This window comes from Ursus maritimus, unplaced genomic scaffold (genome assembly GCF_017311325.1).
Source record: "Ursus maritimus isolate PB19 unplaced genomic scaffold, ASM1731132v1 scaffold_24, whole genome shotgun sequence".
Lineage (NCBI taxonomy): Eukaryota > Metazoa > Chordata > Mammalia > Carnivora > Ursidae > Ursus > Ursus maritimus.
The window spans coordinates 16,319,131-16,338,457 of NW_024424897.1; the positions used below are offsets into that span (position 1 = coordinate 16,319,131).

General features: G+C 48.8%; 1 protein-coding gene across 1 annotated transcript in view; it reads right to left on the reverse strand.

Annotated features, from left to right (window-relative positions):
- ITGB3 (integrin subunit beta 3) overlaps window positions 1–19,327 on the reverse strand; it is a 48,691-nt gene that overhangs the window by 4,484 nt on the left and 24,880 nt on the right. The window contains exons 5-14 of the mRNA XM_040640434.1: window positions 18,395–18,557; window positions 17,609–17,770; window positions 15,726–15,821; window positions 15,222–15,311; window positions 14,151–14,285; window positions 12,519–12,948; window positions 8,194–8,416; window positions 7,212–7,312; window positions 4,762–4,881; window positions 68–234 (exon numbers count right to left, since the gene is read on the reverse strand). Coding sequence (XP_040496368.1) covers window positions 68–234; window positions 4,762–4,881; window positions 7,212–7,312; window positions 8,194–8,416; window positions 12,519–12,948; window positions 14,151–14,285; window positions 15,222–15,311; window positions 15,726–15,821; window positions 17,609–17,770; window positions 18,395–18,557 — 1,687 coding nt within the window. The remainder of the gene's footprint in view (window positions 1–67; window positions 235–4,761; window positions 4,882–7,211; window positions 7,313–8,193; window positions 8,417–12,518; window positions 12,949–14,150; window positions 14,286–15,221; window positions 15,312–15,725; window positions 15,822–17,608; window positions 17,771–18,394; window positions 18,558–19,327) is intronic.

Genomic DNA, 19,327 nt, shown 5'->3' on the forward strand with positions numbered 1-19,327 from the left:
CATCTGCAGTTTCCACTTGAGGCTTTCAAACCAATGACTTGAGAAAATGCCCAGCCCAGCCTCTTACGGTGTCCCATTTTGCTCTGGCTCGCTCTTCTTCAAATTTAGCAAACTCCTTCCGGTCATGGATGGTGATGAGAAGCTTCCAGATGAGCAGAGTAGCAAGACCAATGAGCAAAATGGCCCCCATCACTGAGAGCAGGACCACCAGGATGTCAGGACCCTTGGGACACTCTGTCAGGAGAAAGCACAGAGACAGAGGTTGTGAATGTAGCAGGAATCACTTGAACTGGCTATGAATAGGTCTTCTTGACCAAGTAAGAAATTACTAGAAAGTTCTCCAACGGAAACAGGACTTACAGAATACATCAACTAATTTTTTAAAGGAGGGGGTGCCTACGTTTAAGACAGCAATAATCTGTCCTGAGTGGTTTAAGTCAGAGGTAATAAGCAGGTCACCGATGGCAGAATCTAACCTATATAAGTGTTTATTAAAAATCTGATTTTATGTTAACTACAATGGAGTTAAAATAAAAACTTAATAAAAAATTTTGACTTTGTTGGCAATATTGAATAATCAGGAGATTCTCCCTCTGAAATTTGAGATTTTTTTTCTTAAAAAAAAAAATCAAAAGATTTGGAAACACTGAAACCACAGGGCAGCCCTGGTTAGATGCAAGGAGCAGCTGTCCCCTTTAGATGTGACACATTTTCCAGTTTTCCAGAATCTTCACCACCCTCTTTTCTCTACTAAACAGAGGCAACATGTAACTTCTCATTGAGGCCACGCTACTTTGCGCTCTGGAGCTAGACTGCCTGGGTTCGAATCCTGGCTTACCACTTACTTTGCTATGTGACCTTCAATAAATTATTCAACTTTTCTGGTTGTCTGTTTCCTATTTCTCCATGTTTAAAATGGAGAAAGTAATAGCACTGAACTCCAAGACTTGTGAAGAATAATTAAGCTAAATATATTTAAAAGAACTCAGAACACTGCCTGGCATAGACTCAGTGCTCAATAAATATCAGATACCATTATTCCTGGCCTTCTTGTTATATCCAATTGCTTTCACTAAGTTATTTATCTAGCTCCTGTAGGCATTTGTGTTTGTTACCCTGATTCAGATATGTACATTCCTGAGGGCTGGGAACCTCATGACCTTGTTAGCACACTTAGAGACCAGGAGGCCTGCCAACCGAGAGAAAATTTTGGCTCCTTTCCAAAATATCTCGTCATCTAAACTCCTAGCCCTATTGAGAGCTGACTTCCTGTTCAAACCCAGTCAACAATCAACACAGACAGAGGTGCATCACCCTTCTGAAGGCCAAGCTGAGTATGCTCCGCAGAGTTCTGCTTCCCATAAACCACAGGTGTCTGATGGGTGACCTCACTCCAGTGACTTCTCAGGTGTTATGTAATTAGGTGTTTGGATATATGAGTATTGATGGGTCCAGAGAGGAGGTCACACCCACTTTCCCCACTGTCTCCCACCTTCTTCTCTAAACATATACGCTGTGCTCACCACACACGACCCGAAAACAACCACCAACACAAACCCAAGCTGGCTATTTCCCAAGCCACCAAATTATAACCTGTCTATAATTAAAGGAGCATCTGGAGAGAGTCTCTGAGGTCCCAGTGTCTGAGTTCCCAGGAGAGAAGGGTCCCAGTTCTTCTGGGAAAAACAATTATGAATTCTCTGGAAGATAGGACTGACCCTCAAACCTCAAAGCAAAATCTCTTCAATTCTGCATGCCAGTATGGGCAGGACAGGTAGAATGTCAAGAGATCTTCAGGGAAAAACATCTGTTAAGTACTTGTCCTGAAAAGGGTGGATGGCAGGCATCTGGAAGCAGAAGACAAGATCGGGTGGTTTCTAGAGAGCTCTCCTAGCCACAGTGATGAGGACCCATGGTGGGGACCTGAGGTCAAGAAAGACTGAAGGCCTGCCAAGTAGGACTTGGCTAGGACTGTAGGACTAGCAGATTTGACAAAAGTATAGGAAATCCAGCAAAACGTGAATTTCAGATAAACAATGAATAACTTTTTAGCCTAAGTATGTACTAAATATTGCATGGGATATACTGTATTTGCCAGGCAACCCTATCTGTGAGTGATGAGGACCCAGCTCAGGGGACCCCACTCCATGCAGGCTGAACACCACCCAGCCAATGCCAAGCCCTTTGGCAGTGCTCCCTCTACTGCCCTGAAGTGGCCCAGCCCTTCAGGGAGAGCATCTTCAAGGGCATGACTTAGGAAAGAGAATGAGAATAATCTTCTTCTATACTCCAGGACCTCAAATGCTACATTCTGCTTGAAGCCAGAGCCCCTGAAAATGGTTGGGGATGATGGGTGAGAGGAAAGGCAGAACTTGGAATTCCAGGGCAACAAGATAGGAAATGTAGGTCTGGGACCCCATTTCCCAATGTAGAGGAAGGGGTCCACATCAGAAAAGTTACCCCCCCCCACCACCAGGAGTTATTTGTACCAGCTCAGGTTATCACCATCTTTGTTCCCCACAACTTCAGGTAACGGGTTCCAGTCTAAGAACAACAAGCCAAAAGGTTTTGGCAAGTGATACAGCAGAAGCACCAGCAAGGAATATTGTAGCAAGAGATAAAGTAATGTTAAACCCAAAAGCAAGAACATACCGCCCTTCTGAAATGAGAAAGGACAAAGGCACAGATAGGGTGGGTGTGGAAAAATCCATGAAATGTGTTAACACAGGTGGATGGGAAAGTGTGAGGGCTCATGGCCAGATAATTCACATTGCTCCCCCACAAATACATACCCCAGACTCTTCCCTCTCCCCTTCCCATGTCAGCTTTCCCTTGAGTTAGTAAATAAAACGAAGGCCATACCCTTTCTTTACCTTCCTTCTCCCGTCTAAAGGTGAGAGCCCTGGGAAAGGCTGGTGAACAATATCACAGATGGGGGCACTATGCTTTCCTCTACCCATGGAGCCAGCAACACCCTGGCTGACACGGATGTAGCAGAGTTTCTTCCCATTTTCACCCCCTTTCTTCTCTCTAGCAGCCCAAATTCTCCTAGCAGGTATCAAGATGTATACCAGCCTGCCTGTCTCTGAGAAATAATCAGTCCTATTAATTCATTCAAAAACTGTTTATCAAGTGTGTTCTCTGTAGGTGACTGAGCCAAGTATGGATATAACAACAGATAAGAGAGACAGTCCCTGTGTGGATGGAGCTTGTGATCTACCGAGGGAGAGGGCTGATGAAAGAAGCAATTGAATGGTGTGATGAAGGCCCTTCTAAGGGAAGCACAGCTGCTCTGAGAATGGAGCAGGAGCACCCAACCAAATCAGCAGCATGGATGCCAGAGGACATCTGAGAAGGCTCGTTCGGGGAAATGATGTGTCCAAAACAGAGGCACTCAAATATTGGGGTGTATCACAATTGCCGGGAGCACTAATCAAGAACACACAGGCTCATGGAAGTAGGTCGGGGCTCAGGACTCTGGATTTTTTTTAACGAGGGGGAACATACAAAAGTTTGAGACCCACTTTCCTGAAGCAAGGGCAAGCAAACTATGGTCTGAGAGCCAAATGTGGCTTGCCATCTGTTTTCGTAAATATACTTAGGCTCGTGCATTAAATATACGCTGCTTTCCTGTTACAATGGCAGAGTAGTCATGGCAGAGACCACATGGTCCACAAAGCCTAAAATATTTAACATCTGGCGCTTTGCAGAAAGAGTTTGCTAGACCCTGGTCGGAAGGAAGATTTGAAGAAATTCCTACAGCTGTTAAGAATGTCAAGCAACCAACTGATTTAATCTCTACCTTCAAACATTGTTCCTTCACTCCCGTAAGTTCCTGTCTACCCCCGGCCATCCCATAGCCCTTGTCCCTTAGCACTGTCCTTGTCCCTCTCCCTCTGGCCTGTGAATGCCACATCTGCTTTATCTATTGTGATATTCCCAGCACCTAGGCGACTGCCTGATGTATAATAAGTACTCAAAAATATTTTCTAATGATTCGTAGCTTAGTCTGTTGTTTAAGAGAAAGGAAGGAGACAGAGGTGGTAAGGGGAAGCAGGCAATCTGCTATGGTTGGATGGTGACAAGCCTGCGGTTGGTCTGTATGTATGATAGATAAGCTCTTCCTGCTTCCAGAAGGCCTTGAGAGCAAGCACTATCTTTTCAGTGTTCAGGGCACGTTGGGTTGGTGCCTCAAACCCGGCACCATGTCTCATGGTCAACCTGGTTAAGGTCAACACCTCAAAGCATCAGGCCTTACTCTGAAGCAGTAAGCAGGTTACTCTTGGCAACCACCCAACTCTTGGTAGAGCAGATGCTGAACAGTCCCAGACTTTAAATTCCTTGTTTCTTAACATTGTCACCTCAAAAAATGCCATGATATATTTTGTCACTTTATGGGGTCCATATCTACCTTCTTTTTTTTTTTTTAAGGTTTTATTGATTTATTTTAGAGAGAGAAATAGCATAAGTGGGTGGAGGGGCAGGGGGAGAGACAGAGAATCTCAAACAACTCCGCACTGAGCACAGAGCCCCTCGTGGACTCAATCCCACGACCCTGAGATCATGACCTGAGCCAAAATCAAGTCGGACTCTTAACCAACTGAGCTACCCAGCCACCCCTCTACCTTCTTCCTTTCCTTACCCACCTTCTTATTTTTCTATCTCCTCAATAAGCAAAGTTGCTTTCTCACTAATATATGTATTTACATATTACCCATATCCCAATGACAGGCCCTAACATGGCCCTTAGGGTTCACTCACCTGGCTCTTCTACCACATAGAGAATGGACTTTCCACTCGAGTCTTCATAGTACTGGAATCTGACGACACAGTCATCCTCATTCTTGTACGTACAATTCACTGCATCCTTGCCAGTATCCTCTGAGGAAGGGAAAAAGATGGGAGAATGAAAAGCAAGTCAATTCCTGGAAGATGGGGCCATCCCCAAGCCCTGGTTATAGGACTTCTGAGAAAGTATGCAACAGGAAACCCTATGCCTAACATTAGGCAAGATGTCTAGATTTGAGATGGCCTGGCAATTACCTCTAGATGACCCTCACTTCTGTATTTTGTCCCTTACAGGCCCTTTTAGGTTCTTATTCCTTCTTCTGGAAAGGACATGGTATGACACATTCCACAGTCTGATTCAAAGCCTGGCTCTCCCACCTGCCAGCTGTGTAATATTGGGGAAGTTACTTGACCTCATCAGCTCTCTCTTCATCTATAAAAGGAAAATAATACCCCACCTCACAAGGTTGGTAGAGAGCTAAATGGCATAAAGTAAACAGTACCTAACACACAGTGAGTGTTCCCTTGCCTCTCTTTCCCTTCTCTGCTAGCCCAACAACCCCTAATAATTCATTGATTCAGCCCTTACATTTCTTCATTTCTGATTTTGATCCAGTGTTCCTCTCCAGAGTCATCCCCTCTTCTCTGATTGCCATCACGTTTTGTAAGCTTCATCTCTTCTGATTCTAAAACCTCTTATTCTGACAGGGAAACTATGGGTACCCCTCCATCAGCTGCACTATGTGATGAAGCCAGTGATGAAGCCAGACGGGTAAAACTGACACACGATGAGGTTAAGCAAATGCCCCAAGGTAGCACCATAGGTGCATGATGGGGCAAGACTAGAACTTGAGTCTCAGAGCCTGGAACTCAACAAGCCTTCAGAAAACCAGTGGTATAAGAATACAATGGAAAGGGTAAGGATTTCCGGATTTAGTTCTAAGCTTGACTTGTTGGGGCAGGTTATGTAACTTTCTTGAGATTCCATTTCCTCATCTGCAAAATGAAGATAACAACAGTACTACAGTTCTACTTTACTAGGTTGTTGAGAAAAGGATAAGATGGTGGGTATGAAAGGACACTTTCATAACTTTTATAAGTTATACAATTCCATACAAACAAACATTCATTTTTATGATTATCATGGCGGTGGGGTTGAGGGTATGAGAAATACTTATCAGCTAACCTGTGATATCCATCTGGTCTAGGTAATAAAAACATCTCACATCTCTCTCAGCAGTCTCCCCCTCTGAGCTAATCATAGCATACACCCAATCTCCTCCAGAGGAAAAGCTGTCTCTTCAAACTCAATCCCCAAATCACTACCCTTACTCCTAGCCCCACCTCTGATATTAGCCAAAGGGTCCAGAGACCTGACCCTTTTCTGTAACACCCCCAGCCAGAAGCTGACTGACTGGCTGTGTCCTACTGTGGCTCTCACTAAAAAACATGTTTCCTGCCTTCATGGGAGATGGTAATCTCTCCTCATGGGAGATGGCTATCTCAGGAGAGATTACCATCTCCCCGCTACCAGCCAATGCCTCGCTGACCCAGATAATCATATCAGATGTGCTGACAGCAGCAAAGATGATCTCCTTTTAAGTCAAGGTAAAGTACAAACCAGAATAATTGCAAGCAAGAGTTTTGCTCCCCACTGTACTTTCAGCTGTCTTTTTCCAGGAATGGCTCCAGCATAATGATTTTATTTTTTTTTTATTTTTATTTTTTTAAGATTTTATTTATTTATTTGACAGAGACAGCCAGCGAGAGAGGGAACACAGCAGGGGGAGTGGGAGAGGAAGAAGCAGGCTCACAACGGAGGAGCCTGATGTGGGGCTTGATCCCGGTACGCCGGGATCACGCCCTGAGCCGAAGGCAGACGCTTTAACGACTGCGCTACCCAGGCGCCCCCAGCATAATGATTTTAACTACAAATCCATAAAGGTGAAGTTTTCCCTCCAAACCAGCGAAGCGGTATGCCTGGGCACTGTTTAACACTCTTAGCTAAGTAAACTCAGTAAATGCTTACTAGCTTCCTAAAACGATGCCTGTCACACTCTGCCTCCGTTACTTCATCTGTAAAATGGGATGCATTGTCTTCTTTTCCTTGGGGAGGTAAGGTTAGGGTTGCCAGAAATCAGGCATACTTTAAGAAGTGATTTGTAGGATCTTGCTGAGTCAGAATGGGGAGGGACTGTGGAACCAGTTAGTAGAGGTGCAGGAGGACTCAAGGAAGACAGCTTTTATGAAAGGCCTAGCGTGCACCAGGTCCGCACGACATGCCTTCAAGGTGGGAATTACTCTTCCGTGTTACTGATGAGAGTTGGACAGCTTCTGCAATTAATTGCAGAACTTTAGAAGCTGTGTGTGTTGGTGTGTGTGTGTGTGTGTGTGTGGGCAACTCTGAGACACACTGAACTTACTAAGCTCCTTCACAGACTCGATCTCATCACGACAGTAACGGTTGCAGGTGTTGTCCTCATGGAGGGCTCCTCGGTCAAACTTCTTACACTCCACACACTCCCTAAAAGAGAGAGGACACAGAGATTAAGATGAGGGAAGAGCAAACCTACAAGGTTTGTCTGGCTCAGACCTCTCTACACCAGAGAGCTGTTCCACCTCAGAAAACAAACACCTGCACCTGGGGCCCAAAGGGTCAAGTCTGGAGTTCAGAGTGGGAGGCCTGGCAGGCAGAAGGCCCCAGCACCCTCGTTAAACGTCTTCATGGCCCATCCGTGAGTATGACAGGAAGTGAAGCCTATGCCAGTATGGGGAGCCTTAAAGGCAGAACTGGTCATGTAATCTGGGGGCCCAGTGCAAAGGAAAACGTCAAAAATGACTGAGAATTACAAGACAGTGCCAGCAGAGCAGTAAACCAAGTGTGGGGCCCTTCCAAGCACAGGCGCGGTACAGATGCACGGGTTGCGCACTCATGAGCCTAGCCCTGCTTAAAGTGGCAAGAGAAATGGCAGGAGCATCCCCTGACCCCCAGATAAGTGAAGTGCATACTTGTGACCTTCTCCCGTCTCGCAGTGTCCTTCATAACTGCAGCCCCATATCTCCCACAGAATCAGAGCATCAGCACTGGAACGTTCCCCAGAAGCTCCCTGGTTTTGCCTTCCTCCCAACTCAGGGATTCAGGATGCCACCCCAGGAGAGTGGGTTTCTCCACCTGGAGTCCCGTGGGACTACTCTGGCCCCTGCCTGGTTGACTCTCCATCCAATGTTGCCCCAACTTTTCAGTGGAAAGAAGAAAGCTAGCCTCTAAGCCACAGCGGACTCCTCTTCCTAAAGCTTCGTTGAGTAAGAGACAGACCCTGGGGTGGGGGGTGGATTCTAGCCTGGGGGACCCTCCCCTTCCTTCCAGCACCCAGCTCTCTCCAACTCACTTCTGGGCCCACTCACTTCTTAAAGGTGCAGGCGTCGGGGCAGGTGGGGCACTTCTCGCAGGTGTCCCCATAGGATCCGGGCTGGATGCACACACAGCTGCCACACTCACACTTGCCCCGGCCGCTGCACAGCAGCCCGTTGCTGGACATGCAGGTGTCCGTGCGCGTGGTGCAGTTGCAGTAGTAGCCGGTCCAGTCCGAGTCGCACAGGCAGTCCCCACAGCTGCACTGGCCATGGCCTGGAAGCACACAGCCCGAGGGGCAGGCAGCCGGTGAGGGTCCCCACCTTCCCCCGCCTCCGCCGCCACTCACTCGTTAGCGCCACACTGAACGGTTCACCACCTTCTATGCTTTCCCTCCCTCCTCCCCAGGCCAAGTCAACTGCCTGCTCTGTGTTCTCCTGGCGTTTACATGGACCTTTATTTTAACCCTTATGATCAGCCCATTTCCTTGCCTATCTGTTTCTCTTTCTAGACTGTGAGCTCCATGATAGGAGAGGACATATCAATTTGTCGGTCAGAAGTGATTAGCATAACATCTGAAACAGAGGAGGCAGGCAATTATGTGTATTTATCCATTTTGTGTATTTATCCATTTACTCAACAAGTATTTCTTGAGCTCGTGCTGGGCACTGGAGACTCGGCAGTGAACAGGACAGGCAAGGTCCCTATGACCGTGGAGCTTATGTCCTAGTTAAATTCCTGGAAAACATACACACATTCACCAGTGTGTGCCCTCTGCTGTATTAGCATAGTATCGCAAAGAGCCAGCAGTACTCGTAGGAAAGGCCTATTCACTTTACTGCAGGAGCATAGGAATGGGAGAGAGGGAACTGGGGTGGGGGTCAGGTTGGTTAAATGCAGGTGTTAACTCTGGGTGCCGCATCCCGCTAATCACTTAACCAGGCTTGAAAACTTGGTTCCCAAACTTGGAAGAAAAGGTGACTCATTCTCAAGGATTCTGAATCAGGAAGAAGTGGATGAATAATAAAAATCTGATTGTTAATCAGAGGAAAGGCAGGGAGCAAGGAGGAAGTAACCTCAATTGGTCTGAAAACCACGCCACTTGTGTGAGCAAATGGGCCCCGCGACGGTGGAGGAGAGGGAGGTGCCCAGGCAGGCTGAAACAGCCGTGAGCCAGCACCTTCTGCTCCCCAGTGACAGCCAGGTGAGCAGGGCCCCACAGTGTCCACTACACCCAGCTTTTAGTGATGGCTCCCGGACAGGGAAAGGCCGACTCCACAGAGGACCAGCAGCCCTCAGAAGCCTAGGCCTCCTCAGAAACCCCTGTCCCACAGTGTTTCCTTTGTGTGGCCAAAGTGATCTTTGAGAAGACGGTCAGCCAGGCCAGCCAGGGAGTGAAGCTGGGAATCAAGCAGCAGGCTAGAGCCAGCAGGCCCTAAGCCCTGGCAGGGTCAGCCCTTAAAAGGAAACCACAGTGTGGTAATGTCACAGGACGGGCACCCCGCCAGCGAAAGGGTGGCTGAGCCTGGGTTCACAGGAAAGTAAGAGGAGGGGGGGTGAGGAATGAAGAGAAAGTATAAGAAAGAGGAGGGAAATAGAAAGGAAGGCAGCAGGGGAGGGTTAGGAATGAGGGAGCAGGAGGAAAGGGAGGAGCAGGCATTTCAGGTCCCGGAGAATGCAACCACTCTCCCTAAACAGCTTGACCCTCTGGACTGATGCATAGCTCCACTCCCCTGCTTTATGGGCCAGCCCTTTGTTTGACATTCTACTTCCTCCATGAAGCCACCCAGGCTTCCTCTGTCTACAGTGAGTCTCTCCAGTGGACTCCTATAACTGTTCCCCAAGGACACCTCACTCCCGAGACCTGGGGAGGTTCTTCCTCATGTTGTGAATTATCCTTAGGTAAGTTAATTAAGGGCAAAACCGAATTATCCGTGTCTCTCTATCCCACAACACTACAGCACAGAGCCTGGCCCAGGGACGCCGGATCAATCTACGCTCATGGACATGGCAGGTGGGGAGTCCCGTGAGGACAAGGATGCACTCCCTGGTGTTTGAGGCAGGGGTGCTGATAACATGTAACCACCAAGGACCATACCCCAGTGGGGAGGAGGTAGGGGGAAGGCCAGAGGCTGGGGAAATAGCCAGGTGGTTGTGCACCACCCTGGTGAGCCCCTACAAGCGGCGGAGAACAGACCACGGGCCAGCAGCTCTGGGGAGAGACAACGGTGAACCGCTGCACAAGCGGGGAGGTCAGGAATCATGCATGACCCCTGTTCACCCATTTGGACAGAGTGCCTGGCACAAAACAGGTGCTCGGTAAGTGTGTGTCCCTGAGTATCTGTCACTGGAGAGTGTGACGGCAACACCACAGGATCCAGAGCTGAAACCAGTAGGCACACCACACTCTGGCTGGAGGCGGGGGAGGGAGCCTCTTGGAGACTACAGGTGCTGCCTGGCTTCCCGCATGAATGCAGCTGCAGCACACTGGGGACGAGCTGTTCTTGCACTGGCAGGAGGCAGGAAACAGGCGCTGACCCAGGCAGCTCTGTTTTATGGCTTCAGGGGCGGCCAGCAGCCGAAGGAAACGCTTTCTGGATGGGATCCCTCCCACACGGTGTCACACCAGACCAGGAACCACGAGGCGTGGAGGAGGAGTAGACCTCCCTCTGTCCCTGGTACCCCCAAGGGGCTATCTGTGCACCTCTCCTAGGACAGCCCTCTCCGCATGGTCTCCCACCTCAGACTTGCCCATTTCCTTTGGTGCTTTGACTATGATGTTAGAACTATTAAATATTAAAATGAGCTGAAATTCCTGCCTCACCCCCTAATTCAAACTGCCGTTTGTGTGTGTATGTCTGTGTGCACCTGATCTCTCTCTCTCCCCTCATCTCCTTGATCTCATTTCTCTCCGATCTCTCAAATTTTATTGGCGTGAGAAAAGGAAACAATGTTGCAGATAATAAAAATCAGCCATTTTTATGTTACTTGGGCATGCTCTAGAATGATACAGATTTACCTTTCTAATCAAGCTTTCTTAAAGACTGATGTTCAAGTGAACATCTGGGTGGATGAGCTCAGCTCCTTAAACCCCGATGCAAAGGAAGCCAATCTGAGCCATAGATTAGATCACCATATAATCTCTGTTGATTGGCGGTGCAATCCACCCAAAAACCAATCCCAACCAGTTTGCAAATGTCTTCGATCTCTGTCACAAGAGCGATCAAGCCTCAGGGATCACAGCCCAACAAACAGCTATCCCAGTGCCCCAGGAACTACTCAGAACTGCCTATTTGCCGCTGAGAGTCAGCATGTCTGCAGATCAAGCCTACATTCACGTTAGTTTGATTTCTTCTAGCTGGGGAAGCATCCTAGGAGTGGTCTTTAGGGCCAGGAAAAACCAGTTTCAGATTTTCAATGGGCCTCACGATTTTGCTGAATTTGGTCATGAGAAGGACAAAACCTCAGTATCCTGCAGATAGAAGGACTCGACAGCACGATCCCCTGTCTGCAGGCTGGACCGCTCAATGGCAATGCTTGCCAATTCACGTGCTGTCCCGCGTGCCAGCCACTAGCCACACGTGGTTCCTGAGCAAAAGAGGAACTGACGTTTTCATTTTTCATTTAATTTACATTTATTTAAATTTTACTTACAATTCCGTTTGATGAATTTAAATGTAAATAGCCACATGTGGCTACTATATCTGACAGCACAGATCTGTGACAGCAGTGCCAAGAGTGGTAAGAAAATAGTGCTGACAAATCTTAAGAGCTTGCAATTTTCCCGCCATTGTTCCAAGTGTATGGGCTCCTTAAATGTGCCCCATTGTCCTGCTTTTTTACTATTTTCCAAGTCTTATGATGAAAAGACAAATTCATGTAAAATTAATATTACTAACCTTACTAGATATTCTGGCATCATATATTTTCCAAACCTGTAACTACTAAAAATCTAATTACCATCAGTCAGTGATTTTTTTTTTTTAACCTGAAGAGTTGGTCCATATCCTTGAAAGGATTAGGAGCCAGTGACTTTAAGTATTAGCAGAAGGGTAGATGAAAGAAAAGAAGAAAACTGTCCTCACCCTCGAGCTTCCCCACTCCTCCCCACGCTATTCTAGGAGGGAAGTCCCTTGGAGCCCAAGCTCACTTCCGCTTCTGTGTGTACCCCAGGAGCAAGGACTTGGGGAGCCGAGAGGGATTAAAGAGAACCTCCTTCGGTTCCACCATGAGAGTGGAACACCATCAACACCATCCACTCGGCTCTTCCTGCCGGGCCTTCCCGCGCCCACCAGAGCCCCGGCCTAAAGCTTCCAGAGGCCACAGATGTGCGAGCATGCGTGGGTACAGGGACGGGAGCGCGTGCAGTTCCACTCACCTGAGCACATCTCCCCCTTGTAGCGGACGCAGGAGAAGTCGTCACACTCGCAGTACTTGCCCGTGATCTTGCCAAAGTCACTGCTGTGGCAGACGCACTGGCCACACAGGCACTCGCCCCGCTGGCTGCAGGCGGGCTGGCCCTCCTGGGGGCTGCACTCGTCCTGCTGGGAGGGACGGTAGTCCTCTTCGGAGCACTCACACTGGGACCCCAGCCAGCCAGGCCCGCAGAGGCATACCCCGCACTCAAAGGTCCCGTTGCCATTGTTGCAGCGATGGCTGGAAGGCTCGGCCTGGGCCTGGCATTCACAATCACAGTCGAAGGTGACCTGGACCGTGAGGCTGTCTTTGAAGCCTACAGGCTTGATGGTGAAGGACTTCTCCTTCTCCTGGGGGCAGCCGCGTACCTTGGCCTCGATGCTGAAGCTCACCTGGGAGGAGAGTAGGATCGCATTCAGACGCCAGTGGACCTGTTAACACTCCAGCCCTGGAGGGAAAGAAGCTAGGCCCTGCCCTGCCCTGCTCGGGGAATACCTAACCCCCCCAGCAACCTGGAGTTCCTCAGCCTCCCCACAACCCAGGTCTATAAAGCAAAAAGATAAGCCTGGGCACAGCTGTCCAGTTATATCTGGCTGGGTGCACAGACGTAATCTACGTCATGAGATCGCTTGGGGTTTTTTTAATTCACATGTGAAAAAAGCCAGCTCAAGCAGAACAGAACTGTGATCTTATAAACATTCTGCTCTGGCCAACTAAGCGAGCTGCACTGATCACACCACGTCATACGTCTTTGTAGCAAGACACACAAAGCACTATTTTGCACCACACCACCACACGGTGACCAAGCACGGGCTCAGGAGCTACTGCTCCGTTTCCAGAACATTTCATCACGTGCGCCATCATATACCCTTCCAGCCAATATTTCTTGGATAGGGTATGCACACATGTTCGAGAATATAGATAGACCTACGGCCAGGGGGATAGAGATTGATATGTAGATGCCGCAGATACAGATGATACAGCTATCCCCCTTTCTGCTTCCCTCCCTCTTCACCAGTCCTTCCCCCTTAGGCAGAAGCAGAGGAGAACCAACCACTAAGGAAAGAAAGCCAGAGAGGCCACAGAGGGACTGGAGGAGCAAAATGAACACTCGCATTCTGCAAGTCTGTAAGAGGGGGTATTTGGTATTTTTGCCTGTTGCGTTCGCCGTTGAATCTTCAGCAGCTAGAATGATGCCCGGCATGAAGTCAGTGCTCAACAAATCCTTACGGATGACACTGCCATTTTACAATGTAGAGGAAAGAAAGACATTACCAACCCTGGGGGAGGCTGGAGACTGGTTAGGGGTTGAAGGTAAGAAATATTTTCATTTGCAATCAACTATGCGTGCACAAACAGAGGTAACCTAAAAGCACGTTTTTAAAAAATCCTGGTGGTGAAGTTTATGTAACAGAGAAGTTTAGACAAGAGGAGCCTCAGGGGAAAAGGTTGGCAGCTCCGTTATATCTAACTTGGAATGACCTTCAGGAAGGAGGTGCACGGAAGGAAGGGGAGGGGTGCCCACAGACGCTCGGGGGGACAGGCCGGGGTCAAAGCGGCAGCTTCAGCCCCTGCCCAGCTCAGCCCACCTCACCGTGTCTCCAATCTTGAGTCCGACACAAGACTTGAGGCCTGGGATGACCTCGTTGTTGAGACAGGTGGCGTTGAAAGACAGAGACAACTCCTCAGGGAGGTCACGCACTTCCAGTTCTACTTTAGAGCGGATTTTCTACGCAGAGAGGGGCAAAAGAAGGTAAGGAGATGAGTTGAGAGGAAGTGGAGACGAACCAATTCCATCCCAAGCAGAATCTATCAGGTGGCCCTAGACTCACCCCAGCAGTGCCCAATGCTGAGGTTCACCTTGAACCTGCCAGAAGAGGGCAGCCCCAGGCGCCTGTTTCTTACTCCATCTCCTGCCCAAGACCTGCTCCTCACTCGCTCGCTCTCTCTCTCTGTCCCCACGGGTGCCTGGGTGAGTCTGGGGAAAATCTAAACCAGCCACACCCTCCTGCAAGCCTCATGGATGTGCAAAAAACTACTGCCAATACTGGTCACCTTGGAAAGGAGCCTTTTTCACCTAATTTTTTTTTTTAAGATTTTAATTTATTTGACAGAGAGAAAGAAAGCCAGCGAGAGAGGGAACACAAGCAGGGGGAGTGGGAGAGGAAGAAGCAGGCTCCCAGCGGAGGAGCCTGATGCGGGGCTCGATCCCAGGGATCCAGGATCACGCCCTGAGCCGAAGGCAGACGCCCAACGACTAAGCCACCCAGGCGCCCCTCACCTAATTTTTAACCTCACCTTCCCCATGGCTCAGCTCCCTCTTCTCTCTGCTCTTGGAGCCCTGCCCCTCACCCTGTCCTTCCTCCAACTTCAGGACTCTTCTCCTTCCTCATCACCAACCCCATCCTCTCTTTGCCTTCCACCTCCTCTTAGCTCTTTACCCATTGCTCCTAAAACTCCCTGGCATTCCTTTCTGGGCCATTTCTCTCTCAGAAGGCTGCATTCCTCCCAGTGCTGGCCATCCACAAGCCTCTAGAAGAGTAAGAGGGAGGCAGTGAAGGCTGCACAGTGGACTAGCATCCAGGACTCCCAGATCGGAGCCCTACCGGGTCATGCCAAGTGAGGCGGCTTCTTAGCAGGCCCATTCCCAGCACAGGACACTTACTCCATAAGCATCAACAATGAGCTGAAGGACATTGCTGGAATCAGTAGACAGGATCCCCACTGTGGTCCCGGGGATGAGCTCACTGTAGTTCTAGGAAAACAAAGACGTGCAAGGCTGACTGAATGAAGATGGGTGGTCTCCAAAAGCCCTCCCCAGATCAGACTGAGGGTCTCGAAATGAAGATTGAGGCAACAAAGGGATATTTTACTTGCTACTGCCGGTAATAAATCTAGCAGTTTTTCAGCCCTGAGTAAAATTATAAAGAACCTCTCACACCCTTCACCCCCACTAAATGACTCCCCTCTGGCTCTGCAAACACCAACACACCCATCGTGCTAGGTTCAAGGTTGGAGGAGAGCAACCATAAAAAGGAATCATTAGCTCCTGGGAGCAAGCTGGAGGAGGGTCTTTCCTGGTTGGGGACATTGGCCCAGGGTAGTCCATGCTGGGTCCCCGAGACAGGTCCACCCATCACCACTCCAGGCAGCCCGGGGACATAGTCACCTGGTAGAGATTGACTACATTTGCAGTTACTGCAAAGATCAAGTTGATGTTTTTCTGGGATAGCTTCTCGGTCATCAGCCCCAGGGAGGGATAATCCTGTTAAAAGGGAGGACATGGAGGTCAGTTAGGAATTCACCTCTATTCACATACATCCCTGGATTCTACACCTTAGAACTCGGCTGATTTGGGCCGTGGCCCAGACAGTGGTGGCGCTAACACCTTTCCACCCCATGATCAATGTGAGGCCAGGGAGTAAGTAGCAACACAAACCCAGCTGTGAACTCCAGGGATAGATGAAGAGGCAAAGGCTGGTGGGGTCAAAACCAAGCGTCTCTTTCTTCCCACTAGACTTCAGTGCATTCATACCAAGGAGCAGCTTGCATGAGCCAGGTGCTGGCCTCACTTTGTTTTCCATTAGCTCATTTAACAAACATTTATTGAATGACAGATATATCATAGTCTCTGCTGCCAAGGGGCTCATGATCTGGTGCTGAAGACAGGTACATACAACTACAAAACAAAGCGAAGACCCAAAGCGTGGCATGAGCCGGAAGTAAGAAGGGAGCAGCAAAGCGGAACTCGGAGTCTTCCTACCCCTCGCTCTCCGTCCCGTACGGGTCAGGCCTCATCGTGAAGTCTCCTCGTTTTGTGGCTACCGACAAACGCCTCGGCCTGGCGTGTGCATCCTCGTGGGGCACCACCACGTGGTGGTCTCAGCCTTCCTTGCCAGAGAGCGTTCACGTCTCTCCCTCTTGCACTTACCACTGAGCCAGCCCGCTCTTTCTCCCCCATAGAGTGGCCTTCTTTTCGGTAATCCTCCTCCTTCCTTAGGACGCAGCTCAGGTCCCACCTTCTCTGGGAGGCCTTCGCTGACCATTCCTTGACCATCCCAGTTCATGATGAGCTTTCCTCCTTTGAATCCCTAAAGCCCTTATCGAGTGTGCTACCCTTTAGCACTAATCATGCATCTCGTATTCTTGGTAGCACATCTCCTCAACTAAACCTAGCCTTGCCTAGATTAGGTGTCAATGATTACTGACTCACCCAATGCCTGGCAGTGCCCGACTTGGCCACGGCTGACACCAAGGAACTCAAGCCACAATGGGGATGCTGGTGAATTATGAACGTGTGTCTGGGATCCTAGACCTTGCAGGGAGCTCATGAGATCATCCAGTTCAGACTCCTGCCTTTACACAGCGATACCATTAAGCCACCTAGACAAGGACTTGCTGTATTGTCTTTAAGAGAGGAACACCTACCCCCAGATACCCAGGGTATCAGTATTCTGAGGATCTTACATTTCTTTATGGCTTACAGCAATTACACTCCCTTCCTCTTATTTGACCCTCTAAAGCCATAGAAAACAGCTTATCAGAAGTCTTCTCATGTACCAGGTAAACTTCTTTCTTTCAAGCTAAGTGACTTGCAGCCCTTCAACCTTTCCCCACAGGAACAGATATCCACTTCTTTGATCATCTGAGTCTCTTTTTCCTCTGTCTTCGTCCAATAACCACAAGGGAGCATGGTATTCCAAGAAGAGGCTAATCTGTACCCAGGAGACAGGAAGGCCTGCTTTCCAGCTGGACCTGCAAAAGTCCTTTAGGTCCATTCTGGATGCCATGATGCTGCTGTTGGCACTGGAGGCAGTGGAGGTGGTAGCAGCAGTGACCATAGCCAGGACCACTTATAATGGCTGTGCCGTCTGTCCCCTGGATGAGGGTGTCCAATTGGTACAAAAGGCAGTAGGAAGCCAGGCTGAAACAAGCCCTGCGCCCTGCCCCGGGGAAGAGCTGCCATTTGCATTTTCACACAACGGCTCTGCGTAGGTTAGGGCAGCCCTGGCCATAGTGAATTGGGACCACGGGTGGTACCAAGAATCTCACCATGGTAGTGGAGGCAGAGTAATGGTTGTCACTGCCAACGTGACACTGCCCATCATTGGGCTGGACGATGCCTGCCAGCCTTCCATCCAGCGCTATATGGGTCTTGGCATCAGTGGTAAACACCAGCAAGTGGGACGCATCGTTCCTCCAGCCAATCTTCTCCTGTTTTAAAAAAAACGAAAAACGAAAGAAAACAAAGCCACGTCATTGGTAGAAGACAAAGACCCGAGCACTTCCATGCCTGAAGGGCTAAATAAGTCATCTTGAAGAAGGGCTTCAGTCCCAGTCCTTGGAACACGAGCTGGAGCTTTTTTCCAATTAAAGGGTTTCTGCTCTCGTAGGAAAGGAGTCTCAGCGGATGAGTGCAAGCAGCTGAAAGACACTTATTTCAACTCCAAATATAACTTTTCCAATGATAATCACACAGCCTGTCGAGAAACCCACCTGCACGTGCAGAGCTGGGCGGGGCTAAAGAAATCCCATCTGAACATCTGCCCACTTTGTTAAGGTTAAGTCAACCCAGCCTTGACTCTGATACACTTCCAGAGAAGACGGGATGATGCTCTCCCCAGAAAACATCTGAGATCACTGAGGTTCAAAACATGTCAGCTCTGGCCAGGGGGTGATACACACAAAGGTTGCACATCAGGAGAAACATTGCTCATACTGGACACAACTCGGCTTAGTTCCTCTTATTTCACACACAAGTCCCCACAGTTGAACCACTTCCTTCCCTCATTTTAATCTATGCCAACCCCATCAGGCGCTCCGTGCCTCCAAACTCACATCACAGACTGTAGCCTGCATGATGGCATCAAAGCCACCCTCCGGGGCATCTCGGTTCCGAGACACACTCTGCTTCTTCACTTCCTCATTGAAGCGGGTCACCTGGTCAGTTAGTGTCAGCACATGTTTGTAGCCAAACATAGGCAAACAGGTGGTCTTCATACTGGGGAGGAAGGGGGATAATTTAAGCAGATACCCCGATGGAAAAGGCTGCATGGGGAGTGGGAGGGAAAGAGGGGGAGACAAACATGGATAGCACACTGCCCAGGCCAATCCTATACAACCACAATTACCCAGACAGTTCAGACTCCAAACCCCTCCCGTCACCCGAGCCATCAGATTGGCTTTCCCTCCAGCTAGCCTAGAAGATAACACAGGGTGAGCTGTAGAACCAGACTGCCTGTGTTCGAGTCCCAGCTCCTAGTCACGGGACCGGAGGCAAGCTTCTCTATAAAAATAAGGACATGATTGGTCATATCGCATACAAGTTATTGTGAGGCTTAAATGAGTTAATTCATGTAAAGCACTTATTAGAGTGAGGTTCTAGTTGCTGCTATCACCTTGGGCCTAACACTTCTCTAAAGTAACATCAACACAATGATAAAAGCAGAAGTTCATCAATAACTTAATGTCCATGAACCATCAACAAATTGAAAGATCTGTGCTGGACAGAAGCATTTCTGTCCCCAGCCTAGTGGCAACTGATGGCTGAGACCTTTACTGGGGAAACTTTATAACTCAGACAGGTCGAAAGGGTACATCATAGAACTTTGAAAACTAAAACGTAAATTCGTATGTTGTCAGGCTCACTAACCATCATTGTAAATTATTATACTCTGTTGATTTTTATGGTCTCCACCAATTAAATAAATAAGCCATTCATTCAGTTGTAAACCAAAGTGTCAACAGAGGCATACTTATCAATTTTTGAAT